The following is a 17,053-nucleotide window of genomic DNA, read 5'->3' on the forward strand; positions in this document are numbered from 1 at the left end:
AAATGCAGATCCACAGCAGGGCAGGAAAAAACGTCAACAGACGTAAACTCCCCTGCTCCACCAACCAGAAACGGCGCACTATAAAAAACAGGCAGCAGCAACCAGGCGACCCTAATTCAGTGCAGCTCCCACCAGAAATAGCAACTCATGCATGTATTAATCCCCTACTAGCCAAAAATATGTGATTGAAGAAACTCTGCTGCCATTTATTGCTGGGGACATCTCCTCTGCCACAGGAAAGGGGTTATTTATCACTGATTCCTCACACAGAGCTCTGTCTCAAGTATGACTCACGTTTGCTAAAAATTGCATAGGATATTTGTGGAATAGTATAAATCAGTCATTCACCTTAGCATTTCGTGTTTTCACTTTATGTGCTGGCATTTTTCTTTTTTAAGCCTCCACCACGCCTTTGCAGGAAAATGCCAGGATTGTTAAAGTGCACCTAAAGTGATACAGAGACTTTCATTTAACCTCTTCCACAGCGCTTACCATATTTATTTGTTGCTATCTTTCAAATAAAAGCTGTCGATAGGTGATGCAGAAATCTCACTTTGAATTTGTAGCCATCATTGCCAGTTTAATCTTTTTTAATTGCGAGTTCAAAAGGAAACAATTCGTCCCATCTGTATGTAGTTTCTGGAGAAAAATGACAAAGAACTATTTCAGATCACTTTAATTATTTAAAGTTCGAAAATATACTTTTAAAAAACGGTTTTCTTTAGTTCAGAAAAAAAAATGCTTACTTGTTAATGCTCTGCTTGCTGATCTATTTTTAAAAAGTGCTGCTTGTTAGCTGAATAATGCATGTCACAGCCCTGTTCTGATTTTAACATTTATAAACAACAACAAGGCACCATGATGTGTAATGGCACCGTGCCAATCTGACATCAGTGATCTCACTTTTGTATTACTTAAGGAAAAAAACGGTCCATGCTTTTTCTAAATGGTGACATTTGAAGCTGAGCTTAAGCCCAGGGCGAGCACTTCACTTCTTATAACTGATTACTGGAGTGCAGTAAACTAGAGCTTTTGTTTGCTTTTCCATTTTTTTTTCCTTTTTCATGGATTATGTCATTTTCTTATATGTTCAAAAAGCATTTTTTTCATGTTTGCACCCAGATAATCTGATTATTATTTAACCCAACCTGGTTGTTTAACTCTCTCCGCAAAAAAATAGACATTTAGAATATCTGCACAAGCAAATAATCCTCAAATTATCAGATTTTGAATTTAAATATTGCTTAATTGATGTTATTCATATGAGATTATAGTCATGATTGTGTTATTTTTACCACAGTGCATTTTATGTCTATTAAATCTGTTAAATAATTTTTTTTTGCTTCTTTTTGTTAGATGGAGTTCAGCCTGATAATTTGGGAGACAAGCCGCTGAAAGTGCCCAGCAGGAGAAATCTGTCCACATTGCTCCCGCCAAAAAGCCCTCTGAACACTGTAAAGTCTCAAGCGTTCGAGGACGGCATGTTCCCACTCCAATGCACACCAGAACCTGCTCAGCAGCTGCTTCCCTGCTCCAGCTCCATGGATCCAAACGTGACATTTGAAGTCGTCGACAATGAAGACGAGAGTCCAAGCAATGCAACCATTATTATTAACGACAGTAGTCCGTGTCAAGCATCGACATCCAAAAACGTCTCAGGCCCAAGTCAGCCAAGGGAAACACACAGAGCATCTGAGAGGAACCAGACTGCTGTCAAAAGGTTAGAGAGTGATCATCAGGGTTCCTGCACAGGATTTCAAATATGGAATTTGATACCAGTTATTTTCAGCCTTGATATTTATGCCAAAGGGAATTAAGTGTGAGGGAAAATATTACAGCCTCTTGGGGATTTAGTGACATTGGGCAGTAGTACGTAAACATCAGAAGAAAACTAGTGTTTACAAAGACAGACCAAGTCTACTAACGGATGCCAAATCTGGCTTTAGCCACTAACAATGTCTTCTGCTTAACGATAGAGGTTATTAAAATTATGCAAATGCTGAATTGCAAAAATCTGTATGTTTTATGTCTGCAAGGGCACCATATTGGGTTAAAAATGTGCTTTTTAGATGTCGACACTCATGCCTGTTATTACCAGCTCAAAACTGACACACTGAGCTTTGTCCTTGTGACCAGATCGTTTAACAGTGCATGTTAATGTCGGATACGATCAGAGCCATCCGAGGGAAGGAGCAGCAGATCACGCAGAATAAAATGAAGCCCCAGTTAAACTATTGATACTAAAAATGAATCTTTAAAATATTTTTAATCGCTGGAGGAGAGAAAATTCAGAATGAGGTCTTTTGATTTTTCTTCTATCAAATGTTTCAAAGCTTAAATGATCTTTTTGGCACAAATCTGAAAGTTTCTAAGCTCTCAGTCTGTACTGCAACTAAATCATCCAAAAGTGGAAAATCCTCCGAACCTTATTCAAAACAAGCTGGGAACTAGAGTGCAAACACTTGGTGTTTTCACCAGCTGTGGGTTTACATTCCGGAAGAGTGGGTGAAGAGGCTTAAATCTGCTGAAAAGGGCAGCTCATTCAAGTCTTCAGCAGGAAATGGCAAACTGACACAGGAATTATTGGATTTTTGTGGAGAAATTTGATCCTCCAACACAGAAAAAATATCTTACCTCAGAAGAAAACTTTTTATCACAAATATATTGTAGTTCACGATGTAGCCACTGCTTGCAAACGCATGTAATGCTTTAAGAGCTGCCTTAAAGTAGATGATTGGTGGTGAGAAAAATATCAATTCATTTTAGTGAAATAGCACCAGATCAAAAGAAATGTCAAGTCAAGGCTTTACAAGGCTGTCAGTTGCAGCATTTCCAAATATGCTGGAGTAGAAAACAAATCAGATCATTCTGAAGGCATCCGGTCATGTAGAGAGATGGATGTATTGAAGCTGGATCCAAGGGAATCGAAACATAAAACAAATCGTTTTCCAGACTTTTAGCATCACCTCTAAACTGAACCGAATAATAATTAATAAAGACATTAAAAAGTATAATTGGAAGATTTTGTTAAACTTTTTATTTTTTTTTTGCAGGTTTTTGTCAGTTTGATTCTTGGAAGAATTCTAGAGTTTCCTTTTGTTCTATTTATCCGACAATTGTTCAAGTTCAGTTAGAATCATTTTGTATAAAAATAAATAAGCATAGCTAAAAGTGCATTAAAGCTCAAGCCGTTCATATTCTCAGATAATAAATAAGAAATCATAATAAAACCTCTAAAGCATTTGTTTGTTGTTACTTCTGGGAGTCTGAAGGAGTGCTTTTGTCATTACAGAGATATTGAGCAGCCATATATAAATACAGCTTTCAAAGTTATTGTTCTGTAACAGTATTCCAATAAAATTTTAAGTGGAGTTTTCTAAGGTTTTTATTTTTTTAGGCATTCGCTTTATTGTAAGCTTTTCTCCTGCAGACAATTCGTCGCTCCTTTGCAAGAGACAAAACGAACGAACCCGACCTACATGGAGATGACATCAGCTGCACAAGGAAAACGTAAACTCAACTGGTAATCCTCTTCTATTATTCTCAGATTTGACTTATCCTGTACCCAGGACCCAGGATGTAAATTATAAGAAAGTAAAAACTTAATTATTTTTGCCTTTTTAACTGCAGCAACTTCAACGAGTTCCAGGGTTCCACAGCATCGAAACGGATAAAGAAAGACCCCTCCGTCGTTCAGGGGCCCGTCAGAGTGCCACGTTTCACAGGTAAATGCCAAATTGATCAATATAAAAAAAGAACTGCAATAAACAGCATCAAGAATGTTTATTTTCTAGCCCTTCTTTGATAATTCAGTTATTTATATTGGGGGAGATGAGAGCCCTCATTATGTGAGTGATAAAGCAGCTGGGTTTACCGTTTTACCGATTTGAAAACAAAGACATACCATTTTTATTTTTCAGCTTTAGCCTTTAGCAAAATCTGCATTTTAAACTGATATTAGCTTTCTTTTAGATCTTTTTTTTTAAACCCTTGTCCTCAGGCCAGACTATTCTCAATGTTTTAGATGGTTACTAGCTTTAGCACACCTGATAGAATTAATTTTAGTTAAGTTATGTTCTTAATTATGTTAAAGCAGAGAAACATCTGTCATGATTTTTACATAGCTCTGATATACTATTACAAAAGTAGGACACTCTAAAGAATAAAAGCAAATTTGCAGGAATAGTTTAGGTCAGATTTGTTTAAGTGTAACCATTTTAACTGCAAATTGAGGTTTGGGGTCAAGTCTGAAAAAGTTTGATATAAGTGGATGGATTGTACAAAATGGTAGTGGTATACGGGGTCTCCACCCACTGACCTTAAGCTCTACAGATAAGTGAAATGAATTATTTTGAATCCTCTTGCTGTAGCGACGTCAACAAAGGAAAGTGTTTTAGTTGCACTGATAGAAATTGGATGTGGTGCTTTTACTGACTGTCCTTGACCTGTCATGTCTTTTCCTTCAGGTTCGGAGTACAAGCCCCGCAGAGTTGTTAGGAGCGTCTCCGAGGGAAACCTCAGTGGCATTGAACGTCAGAAACACAAATCCCTTTTCTACAAAACATCCCAACACATCAAACGAGTGGCTAAGCGGATCTAAACACGTTTAGATCAGGCCTTAGTGTTTTTTTTGGCCTTTCATCTAATTTTACCAGTGATTATTCACTTGATCAAGCAAAGATCTACCAGCAAAACATGGTCTGTTGTGTAGATTTGCTCCAGCAGCCATGCTCATGTGATTTTTAAATAAAGTGTAGATATTTGTTGTGTAGATTAATGTGCTTACTTTCTCTTTAGCTTTTGGAAAGCTATTCAAAACACTTGTGCATAACATACACAAGAAAGCAAAGAGTCCTGTGGCTGATCTTTCACAAACATTTGCAACTTAGAGGATGTATGTAGAAAAAAAATTTCAGAAGGCAGCTAAAGAAGCTGATATTGCTCTATTTAGAGTGGTTTTGTTTGTCATGTTTTAAATGTATGAATAATAAAACTGATTTACTTTATGTAGCTTTAATAAGTGTTTGTTATAGACCAGCTTGTTATTAAATGCAGAAATCCCTTTTTAAAATGGTGCATCCAGTCTTTGTGTTGTTGCTATTGCAAATAGAGCTTGGTTTTAAATGAAGTCTCAGTTACAGGGTAATAGGTATAAGACTTGATAGGAAGGAACCTTTTTTATCTAATTTCAATGAATATACCTGAGCAGATGTGTAGTTTACCATATAACAGGTTAAGATGAAATAATGGTGCTTCAACACTACATGAATTGGGAAAAATTGGATAACATACACTAAAGATATTTTTTTTTTTTCAGATATTTTGTTTGTTTTTCAGTTATGGATTTTTTTCCTAGACTGTTTCAACCTAGAGTCTTTATTATAGCTGCCTTGTTAAAAAAGGCCAGTTAATTAAAGTGATATTTTTATTTTTTTACATTTTCTAGTATTAAAGGGGAAGTTTTGTAGGTTGTTGCCTCTGCTGTATTTCCCGATTTACAGCATACCATATGCAAGCCGGTGGGTTTTATTTTCAACTCCAAACAGTTTAGTTCTCAGTTTGGGGACAGTTTTTATAGTCTATTTTTGTTTACTAAAAAGTTATTATTTAAGAAGAAGAATAAGCTATTTAATAAGAATAATTAATAAAACTTATACCCTGTTTCAAAAAAAAAAAAAGGCCAACATACAATTCAGAGCTTGCATAGAAATAATCTGCTTCACATTTGGTTTTTACTAAAATGTAAATCGAGCTTTCAAACCATTTTTTTATTTTGGGGATTATAAGGAGTTACTATCTTGCGCCTAATACATTTCTTTCCATCCAGAGGGTTTATTAAATTTGTTTTTATCCACTTCAGAAGAAAGTTGTCAGACTAGGGAGAAATCATAACTTGATTTTGTCCACGATGAGGAGATTCTAAATACAGAAAAATGATTTAGTGATTGTTTTAAACCACTCTCATCATGACGTTATTTAGAAAAAATATTTTAGTTAATATAGAAATAACTTAATTTTATTCATTACAATTTAATGCACATCTTATGCATACCTAGTCAAAAGCTACTTTGATTAGACTTTTGATGTTCCTTTTTTTTTTTAACCTACTTTGATTTTCAAGTTGTTGGATTATTCTATTGATGTCAGAATGCCTAAAAAATCGACTGCAAGAAAGATATTGATTTGTAATGATTGCATCACACTTCAAAAAAAGGGAATGAAGTGTTTCTTTTTGCATTTTCTCTCAAGACAATAAAGAATCACTAGTGTCTTTCTAAATGATATTGTACTATTTAGATTTCTAAAGCATAGACCTCTTTTAGGTTCTGATGCATGCAATTTAGACTAATTAGGGCGTTCTTTCTTTGAACAATAAAGAGAGTATGAGTTTTTAAATGTTAACAGTAATCAGCTAACAAGAGAAATTAACTAAATCAAAACTCTAAAAAAGGACTGAAAACATAGATCTTTTACAGTTTTGATAAGAACACAGCAGCGTGGGTTAATATGAATGGACTTGTGGTTCTTTAATGGGCTGTGTGGGACAGCCTCAGACAATAAAGACCAGGAACTGCTGCTGAATGCCTTTTTTTTCCCAGCTTCATTTTAAAGTTATTTTGGGCTGTCTTGTCTTGCATTTTTAGCCTGATCAAACGCTGTGAATCGCTGCGTACGAGCTCCTGTCAGGACTCTGTACTTAAAAGCAAACTCAAAAAGGAAAACAAAACAAAAAATACCTCGTGGATCTATTATGAAGGTGGGACCTCATTGCTCCGTCTGGAGAGAACTAGACTTGTCACTTTGAATTCAGTCTTGCAACTTTCAGTGGCTCAGTGTGATCTTTATTTTTAGCTCAGGAGCTCAATGCATATATCAGCACTGTACTGCGCAAGCACTGACACCCTCTCATGCTCTCATTCACAAGAATCTCTTCATTGTGTGTGTGTGTGTGTGTGTGTGTGTGTCAAAGAGAGAAAGGAACGGGAGGGTGTGTGCATTTGCAGAGGCAGGTCCTGGCTAAAGTTTATTAACTTTCTCCCAGCCAATGGGGGGCACTGTGCGTTTTTCCTGCTGACCAATGGAATGGGTCGAGGGGTTGGAGGTGGGTGTTGCTTAGCAACTGCAGGTAGAATCTCAGATCATGACAAACCCATTGTTTTATCTCAGCTTTCTGAGAGACATTACATGCTATGTGTTGTCATTTATTTTGTTAGTAAAAAATCTAACTACAAAAAAAAAACCGTGCAAGGGAAATGTGTCAAAATTGGCTGCTGGATTTTTGTTTATTTTTTTAGCTTTGGATAAATTAAAGTAACTTTAATGACAATTCAGCCTAAATAATATGGATTTATAATGACACAAAGTGCATCATTCATTTTGTTGTTGTTTCCTCAATGTACTTACCTCACTTTCAGTGACAAGTGAGTGATGGCAGAACAAGCAGAGGCTGGATGTGTAAAAGAAGCGTTAACTCTCTAAGATGCCATCACACACAAATAACTGACACACAGTTCCTTTAATTAAGGAAACCTTGGGAGCTGACCTAAATGAAACTCTTGATGTTTTAATGGACCCAGCATCTGCAAACATCTTTTTCAGTTTGACAAATAAGAGCATACCACGATGTTTCTCCTTATCCCCACAGTGTCACGCGTCACTGCTGTGAACTTTTCATCTTCTGTCTAATTAGATGACCTGATATTATAAAGCAATACGTCAGAGGGGAACAAACCGGTGGAGAGCCGACTACTAGCACTCCGTGTTCCTCTGACACTTGTTGAATTTTGTCACACCTCTTCTAGCAAGGAGTTATTTCTGGGGCCTTAGAAAGGGTCGCCTTGTTTCATGTCACCGCTAAGGTACTTAAAAACTACACATTTTTCCTAAAATACTGCTTTCAGATTTGCTTGCCGATGCTAAAAAGGGAAATTGTTTTAGACTTTTTTGTCACATGGTGAATACATCACATCTTTCTCAAAAATATTAAGCCCCAGAGAAGCAAAACAAAAAAGATGAAAAAATAAAAAATCAAGTCACAGAAAGTCTTCCTCTGCTTCTCATCCTGTCCCATAATGCGCAATGCAAATATTTAAAAGAGGTTTATGGAAATCCATGGTATCCACCCTGGTTTGACATGTAAAACAGGGCCACGAGGATTGTTGTTTGCACCACCAACATTTGTATCAGTAAATCCCCCTACTCCGAGAGGTAAAGAAATAAAAACTATAAAACAAGATCAGCTCGGCTGTCTACCAACCTGCAGCGAGACCACACGCTCAGAGATACTTCACTTCAAAAGACAGTTTAAAGTGGTGACTCTGGACAAGGTAAGCCCTCCCAGCTTCAAGCTTTGGATTTAAATAAGTGCAGACACAATTAGTTGATTAGTCCCAGTGCTTTGATTTTTATAAGCTGCTTGAGTATTTTATTTTTTCTTTTTGTGGAGGAGCAATATTCACCTGGTTTGGGATATGTATGACATACAGTGCTAAGTTTTTAAAATTGTCAGAAAAAAAAAAAACTGGTTGTGAGGTTTGCTGCTGGTTAAAGGAACTCTAGTAAATAAAAATAGATTTTTATCCTAAAAGAAAATCTGTAACATGACTGGCAAGATGTAGCTCCGCAGGCTCGCAACCCTTATGCCCCCTCCCTATTTTAAAAACTACTTTGTGTCTATAAACAAACTAGTTCCTTACGACATACATAAGGTCCAGCGTCAGACTCTCTCATTCTGTTGGTTATTTGCAATGTTGGCCACTTTGCAGTTTCTGTGTTTTAAACCCAATTATCTTTATTCTAAATGGGAATTTCTATTCTGGGACACTTTGTCCCAACCATGTGTCATTATGTATGTTACATACACCTAATGATCATTTGAATAGAATTTTCTATATGTTAATAAGTCTGTTGTAAGAACATGTTGCTATAAGACCCCAGTAAATGGGATTTACCAACAGATTAACATTTAGGAGGGTTTTTTTTTGTTTGATTATAACGGTAGCAGTCTGTAATATTTCACAATGCGAGAATGTTTTTAGTTTTCCTTTTCTTATATATGAGGTTTTAGTATTTTCAGGGTGAAATTCCATTTCATTATGGAAATATTCAACAACATCAAAAATAGAGATTAGACCATCATCTATATACATAAGTAGAAAAGGTTTGGTTTTCTTAAGAATTTTATCGTAATTAAACATCTACACAATGTTTTTATATTGGGGGGTTAGGGCATAAATTGTCCCAAAACCTAATTTGTATTGGAGAGAAAAGGGGATTTCTATCTCTTGCAATAAATAAACGATTGCAGAGGTGCATCCTGGATAAGCAGCCAGGCCATCACAGGGCATACAACCATGCTGCACAAACCAACCTATCAGTCATGCTTTTGGGCTGGGGGGAAACCAAGTCACCTGGTTTTACCCCAGAGACAGATTCATGCCATCATTTCAACCCAGGACCCACCTGCTGCAGGGCAACCCTACTAACCACAATTCCACAATACAAGTTAACCTTAATCAGACAATATTATCCAAAAAAAAATGTGTTCCCAAATATTTTTATCCTGACTCCCACTCAGAGCTGCTAAGCCATAAGAAAAAACAGATTAGGACTTTTTGTCAAACCAAAACAACTGAGGGAACGGCAGACTAGGATTAAAATCTATTAAATTACTCCAAAGGTAGGTACAAACATACACACTGCTAGTATGAAACTCTCTCTAGTAGATGGCACCATAGCTTACCTGAAAAAAATTAAATACGTAACAACCAAAACCTCAAAGGTACAAAATGTCCAAGGTGAGAAATGAATTGCACCATTTCTGTCCAACAATTTATACGTTGCAGATCTATTTTCTACATACTTGTTTTTTATTGTCTCAGATGTGTTTCTTGTTTATACCTCTACCTGCATTTGATTCTGCGTGGAGACAGATGTGGCTGCAAATACATGGCTCTCATTATCAATACACGGCTGACTGTTGACAGGGCCTTGTGCGGGCGGTAATCGTGGGGGGATGGGTGAGATTTACAGTTTTCTTTACCAGGTAACGTCTCCTGTTGTGAAACAATGTGACAGAAAATCAGTAGGTCTGTGATGCCTCAGCAGTGTTTCTTTACCGCTCTACATTCTCCTCAAGGAGCTTGTCCAAAGCCCACCTCAAACATAGCATATGTAGTCGGTGGATGACTCATCCTTGGGAGAAAGGAGCTGTATGGTGCAGGTAGCCTTGCAAATAAACATTTCACAATTTGCAGTGTCTACTCAAGTACTTTGCTGAGTTAAAGTCGGATCCAGTCAAACTGCATACGCAAACACTGTTTTTACTCTGCTTCCCGTGGTTACAAATGCCCTGCTGTCTGTTGCACATGTGGTGACTTTTATCACTAAAACACTTAGATAACACCTGGCAACATTTCTTTGTCATTTTGTTTATTGAAACAGCAAATTTGTCATCATTGCAGCAATTGCCATGGTTACAGGGTTAATTCCCAAACCTGCTGCTGTTATACGCTGCAAGCTCATTACCACAACTTCCAGTAATCCAGGAGTGGATGGGTGACTCCTCCTCTTAGTGGATGATTAGGGAGAATGTTCACATTCAAATAATCCTTAATTCCTGGTAATTGTTTGGACATGATTCCCTTCTGAAAAAGGCTTCTTCGGTCGTGGTTTTGTTCTCAGAGTCCAGTGATGTTCTGTGTTTTTTGTTTCTTGTTTTCATGGTGATGTTCAATGAAAAGTTTGTCATAGTGGGTGGTTTTAAATGTTATTTATATGTAGCTAAAGTGATTCTTTGTTAACTTAACTTTGTTTTTTTTTTATTTTCCTTTGTTGATTCACTTTATGAGCTTTTAGCCCAAAAGGAGATAACTGTATTTTCTTGTGTATATTCTCGTCTGAAGAATCTGTGCAGCTTACTCGGAAAAGAAAATTAAAATAAAAATCACACCACACAACTGTCAAAAAGTATTTGCTCCTCCACGTATTTCTCCGGTTTTGTCACACTGAGCAGAAAAAAAAAATGTCCATCCTGACCCAACTCTAAGTAAAAAAATACTCCCCCAGTCTTTTATAGGCCACACTACTCACCTGACGACCCAAACAACCAGAGAACAACATATTAAGCTTATTTCTTAAGTCAATAACAAATCTAAAATTTCAGCAAACAAAAAGACGAGGTTATGATAGCATCCACTGGAGATTTTTAAGGTGACCAAAATGAAGACAAAATGCTACATAACAAAAAAAAAAGTAGAGAGTAGAAAAATGGAGTAGAAAAAAAGAAGTAGAAAAATGTTCTACTTCTTGAGAAGACAGAACTACCAAACTACCCGTCGGTTATTATATTTGGCTGAAAATGTGATGGCTTCTCTTACTAGATGTGACTGTGATAAAGTGAGTTATATAAGGGAGGCCAGATCTGTCCTAAGACACCCTATCAACCAAGTGCAGGTAGGAGGAGACAGACGGACGGACTGCCGCCTTAGGTTCCAAAAGGAGAGTTATCTAAAATCCTTTTTTCCCAATGGCTGTTGGATTTTAAAACTGTCGCTGTTTCCAATAATCTCAATAACGTGTTTATATCCCACCTTTTCAGTTATTAATTATCAATTTTTAGCCTAGTAAACTAGCCCCAAAATCATTTTTGTCTGTGAGTTTGGTCTAGCCTCGATCAATGGGCCCTAAATCTGGCTGGCCAATCACAACGCAGAGATGTGTTTTAAATGTCTGGATGCAAAACGGACGGGGTTTGAGGTCGTGACAACAAAGCTGCGCGACGCTGGAGAAAGCACAACAAGGAAGATGGCAACAACTATTGAACAGTTCTTGTCTGACTCAGCTTTGGAATCAGTTTTGAAAGGATTAGATTTGGGTTTTTTTATTGAAACGTGAGCTGGAAGAGGCTCTACGCTCATTCATTTTTAAGAAGGACCTTTTCGCCATTTTACCGACATGCTATTTGTTTACACTCCCCCAACAGCTTTCTGTCGCACTTACTAGTCACAGTCAGTTGCTCTCATTGGTCAGAGCGTTGGCCAATAGGAACAGACATGGTTTGAAAAACAACGGGTTGTGCTCGTTAAAAATCTTCAGATGTCTCATTCAGACAGGGCCAGACTAAATTACACATTTAATCTCACATTTAGTCTGGTTTATCAGGCTACCTAAAATTGCTTTTTCAAAACCATACTGAGGAATAGAATAACCTGCCTTCACAGCCAGATAGAAGACTCACTGTAAAGTATTGTGAATGCTTTATGGAGGTTTTCATTGCCAAAGGCTGGCTCAATCAAATACTAAGAAAATAACTTTTTCATGTAAGGCCATGTTGGTTTGGATAGCTTTTCAACAAATACATTAGTTCATCATTTCAAAACTGCTTTTTGTATTTATTCTGCTTGTTTATGTGTTATATCAAAAATCCTTGGTAATGTGGAGCATTTAGTGTGATACCAAAGCCACAAGCATAATTTATCTGTAATTCAAAGAGAAAATAATCCCATATCTTATCTTTTGCATTACTGACTAAAAGAATTATCCATTGGCTGCTCGTATATTTACGAAAGGGTCTTAGGCTGGCCTTGTTATAAAGAAATGTTTTTCTTGATTGTTGGATAAATTTTCTACAAAAGATCAAAGTTTTAATATTGAGAAGAAAGTTCCAGTTTGTCAAAAATAAAAGCAGATATGCTGAGAAATTTCAGTTTAGTTAAAAGAGCAGTTAAAAAAACAGAATAAAGTGCTAATACTGTATTAAAGAAAAGTTGGAATACTGAATATGATTTACTATTGCCAAACTTCTATGGCATGCATCTGAATAACTTATATGTAGCTATAAGCATAAAAAATATGCTTTACCTATATTCTAAGATAGAAAATATTTTTATTTATCATTAAATGCCCAGAAAAAAAATACAAACATATTTACACAAGGCATGGCCTCAACATAGAAACTTTATTCATGTTCCCTCATACCATATTGTAACTTTTTGTTGTTCCTGATGAGACCAAAAATCTTCCCCTAAAATCTTCAAAATAATCATAAAATAACAGAATTTATAAATTTTCTAGTCACGCTGACCTCTGAAAATACCTCATTCAACCCTTTCACCTTCACATTCATAACTAGAGCTATACATGTTGCTAGGCAACTCTTCACATGCCAGGCACAAGGACACTGTGCCTGAGGCACAACGTTGTGTGACGTCAGGCAGCCGAAATTGAACCCACAACTTTCAAAATGCAAGACAACTACACTATCAACTGTGCCAGGGGTCTGCCATGTTCAGCTCTTGAGGGCGAAGTGCTTCTGTGGCTCCTCCGCTTTTTTTGTTTAGTAGAAAAATGTAAACACTTTTAAGCCATATTTATTTATTTTTTCAACCCAAACTGTGCATGTATTTCCTGAAACCAAGATGTAATCTGCAGGATGGGCTCGGTAAGAACAAGCTAAACTTCCCTTTCCCCTCTCACCCTGCTGGCTATTTTGCCATCAGGTTTTAGGTGTTGCTGCTGCATGCATATACTGTGTTTTTCTTTCTTCTCATGTGGATGCACCCATGTCAGCAAAGAGACACATGGAGAGACCCTCATTTTTAAAGCCATCAAAAAGGTGTGTGAGGTGTGTGAAAATCTAGTGCAACACAAAAAACTGTTGATCTGCAGATTTATACAGAATAAAACGATGCAGTAGCACTGTTTCAGTAATTTTCCTAAAAAAAAAATCTAAAGCTTAAGTGGAGTTGAGCTTTCATGGAAGAATTTTTATGCTAGGCTCCATCCCATTCAGTCACTTAAAGTCGTAGGGAAGTCATATTTAAATGTCAAATCATTCTGGCTTAAACATGTATATAAATGCACTCTTTATCAGACGAAAATTTCTATTTAAAAAAAAATCCTGTCTTAAAATCTGTGTTGTTTTTTTCCCCGTTATCTTATGCAGGCCAGTTAGTTATACGTCAGCTTGTACACCTAAATTCGGCCAATCATATATTAACAGTCATCTGTCAATCTAAATTTTTCGGTCATAGCATCTTGATTCATATGTCGCAGCTAATATACGCATCGGTTAAATTAAGAAATAAAAATTTAAGAATCATTTACTTTACTATTGAGTTAAGTCCCAGTGTTAACTGGGATGGACGTCTGTGTTTTCAGCAGGCGTAGAGCTAACAGAACTGGTAGCGTTGCGAGGCAAGGGCTCAAACATGTACGGCTGTAAGCCTTCTCACCAAACCAAGCTTCTGCCGCCCTGGCGTCCTCTTCCACAACATCTTCGTCCCTGCTTTCCTCCTCTAAATAAAAAATATATGTCGGAGGAGACTCATCCACGACCTCCGACACAAAACTGCCCTCCTCTTGCATGTTTCCGCTTTCCATAGCGTTCCTTGACAGTGTCGTTGCTAAGTCACCAATTTAGTGCTACTTGGTCCCAATGGAATTTCCCATTGGGACCCTACTAGCACTAAGGTGCTTACTGGTAAGCAAGATGCTTCCAACAAACTGGCCACAACCAAACTTACTTGCGAACCTTCCGCCAAAACAATCCCGCCCTCTTGATAATCGACCAATCACATTCACTTTGTGCACCACTTGGAAGAATTGGGAAATGCAACGGTTGGAACAGCAGTTTCCCTATGACTTTAAGCAGTAGGCATAAGTGCTGTCCAAATAGGGCTGGCAGTAAGGAAGTAGATAGGAAGAAGAAAGAAGCTTCCTAATTATAATTAATTTAGCATGGGGAACACTGACGTTCTGATCCGCCTCTTAGGAGCTATATGCTTTCCTACAATCATTTGAGTGACAGAACCTATTGGCACAGCCTGCCTCACAGAAATGATTGAAAACGCATTATTTCTTCATGTGTACTCTGTTTGACACATGCAAATATACACACCTTCACATGTTTTGAGTTTTACAATGGAGAGCATTCACCACACTTGTTTAACTTTTGTTAGGTGTAGTTAGTTTTTGGAAAGCTGTAGTCTGACGTCCATAAGGCTAAAAGCTGTCCTCATTCAGCACAGCAGTCCAAAGTTTTCTACTCTACCAACAATAGTAATCTTGCTGTTGACCCTGCAAAAGTTGATGGAAGCTAGAAACAACCTGTGGGAGCTGCAATTTTCCCATTTCAGAATCAACTTTAAATACGAGCATAAAGAAAGTGAAGAAGATGCTGCCAGAGATTCTAAAGGCAATCACGTTAAGGATTATAGTGCCACTGAGATTAGGTGGCTTTATGTTTGTTGACAGACTTAGTTTACACTGATGTAGAAAGAAGATCCCTGAAGATTTTTCTACACATAAAAATGTTATACAGAACATAATTTTTCTTAAAACATGTGCTCTATGGACATTTAATTTTCAGTCCTATGTAGGCCTACATTTTACTAAGAGTGTAAATGAGCTGTGAAAAATATGTATGTAAACTTTCTTATGAGTTTCTCTTCACTGGTCCTACTTTATTTGAGTTAACAGCAATTTAGCAAAGAACAAATGAATGCTGATTTAAAACTTGAATAAAAAAGCGGAGATTGTGAGTTTAATTTTTTTAAGAGTTGGGGTTCCATTGAAAATATTTAAGTTCTGCAGTTTTTAAGCAGAATTTACACTTAGCTTTAAGATTTGATAACTCATTATAAGTGTTTGGATGCGGTGCTTTTAGATCCAAAGCTTCCCAAGGTTCACAGTATTGAAGAGGCATGTGTTGGTTGCGTCTTCATCCTCATATTTGTCTCCGCAATAACAAGCTGCATAGATTCAATGTCAGATTCAACTATTACTGCATATTCTGCTACATTTTTTAAAAAAAAGATACTTTTTTTATGCATAAGCAATTTGATTTGTATCCCATAGCATGGTATTTATTTAGTTGTTTTTTTTAAGCTATTTGCGTAGTACAATAAAGTACGATAAATGCTCACCGTTTAGATAAGATTAAAAGACTTACTTGAATAATTTTGAGGAGTTTAAAAAATAATTTTCTGTGTATCTTAAATGCATAATCTAACTTACTGGCCCTCAGAGGGGCTGTTTGAAAGCTACTTCTTCCAGTTTGCAGCCTCTTAATAAGAGATTCTACATTTAAAGCCATGGTGGGTGTAATAGAAACTTAATTGTGAAACCAGAGGCTTCTACAAATAATAAACTTAAATTTATGTGTAGAAATATTATAAGATGAATTATAAAACAAAATGCAGTGGTAATAAAATGCATGGCTCATTTTTAATGTTTTACTTTCTTTTGTGTAGCTTTATGTCTTTTTTTTCGTGATATCACAGAGATATAAGACAAAATGCATGTTTTCACTGCAAAAAAAATTTAATTAAAGTAACATTTTCTTAAAATAAGTGCATGTTTTCTTGAATAGAGCAGGTAAGGGAGACACTTTGCCAATGGAATAAGAAAATTTAAATCTAAAATAAGAAAAAGGCAACTGCAGTCTCTTATTTCGAGTGCATAATATATAATTATCTTATTTTAAGGGTATAAATGCTAATTCCATTGGCAGATCATCTTAGTTTCCTACTCAAATTAAGGGTAAATACACTTGTTTTAAGAAATCTTTACTCATTTTTCAGAAAATTTTTGCAGGGTAGAGACTGGTTTAATTTGTTGGCAAAAAAATTGATTAAAAACCAATAATCAGTTATATGGTTTGACTGCGACTGCATTGAATTTGTAGAGTTATATAAACAACAAGTTTATCTGAGTAAGACTTAACAACATCTATAGACATTTTCAAATATTCATCGTCTAGATGAGCCCATAGCATTAGTGGGTGATTATGTTCTGCAGGTTATTGATAAACTGAACTGGATGTCATCAGTGAAAAAACAGAACTTTAAATCTTACATTGATTATTATATTGATATACACTCTGAGTGCTTATTACTCCAAGAAAACATGTATTGTCACAACCAACGTGAATGTTGCCCATATCCCTAAAGAACACCAAATAATTACTGTTAAGAGAGAAGAATATATATTCTTTATACATAGGAGGGAATTTATCATATAAGGCCCTAAAACGTAGTCAAACACTGAGGAC

At 36.4% G+C, this 17,053-nt stretch overlaps 2 protein-coding genes across 3 annotated transcripts in view; both read left to right on the plus strand.

Moving 5' to 3' along the window:
• kif18a (kinesin family member 18A) overlaps positions 1–5,071 on the plus strand; it is a 36,472-nt gene extending 31,401 nt beyond the window's left edge. For both annotated transcript variants that reach the window (XM_038283953.1, XM_038283954.1), the window contains exons 15-18: positions 1,357–1,720; positions 3,431–3,523; positions 3,631–3,725; positions 4,467–5,071. In XM_038283953.1, the coding sequence (XP_038139881.1) occupies positions 1,357–1,720; positions 3,431–3,523; positions 3,631–3,725; positions 4,467–4,600 (686 nt within the window). In that variant the 3' untranslated portion in view covers positions 4,601–5,071. The remainder of the gene's footprint in view (positions 1–1,356; positions 1,721–3,430; positions 3,524–3,630; positions 3,726–4,466) is intronic.
• A 3,118-nt stretch (positions 5,072–8,189) lies between these two features.
• The window catches only part of bdnf (brain-derived neurotrophic factor), a 45,805-nt gene continuing 36,941 nt past the window's right edge, over positions 8,190–17,053 (plus strand). Inside the window, exon 1 of the mRNA XM_038283942.1 lies at positions 8,190–8,327. The gene's annotated coding sequence lies outside the window, so the exon portion shown is untranslated. The remainder of the gene's footprint in view (positions 8,328–17,053) is intronic.

This window comes from Cyprinodon tularosa, unplaced genomic scaffold (genome assembly GCF_016077235.1).
Source record: "Cyprinodon tularosa strain WSP-4 unplaced genomic scaffold, ASM1607723v1 ctg197, whole genome shotgun sequence".
Classification (NCBI taxonomy): domain Eukaryota; kingdom Metazoa; phylum Chordata; class Actinopteri; order Cyprinodontiformes; family Cyprinodontidae; genus Cyprinodon; species Cyprinodon tularosa.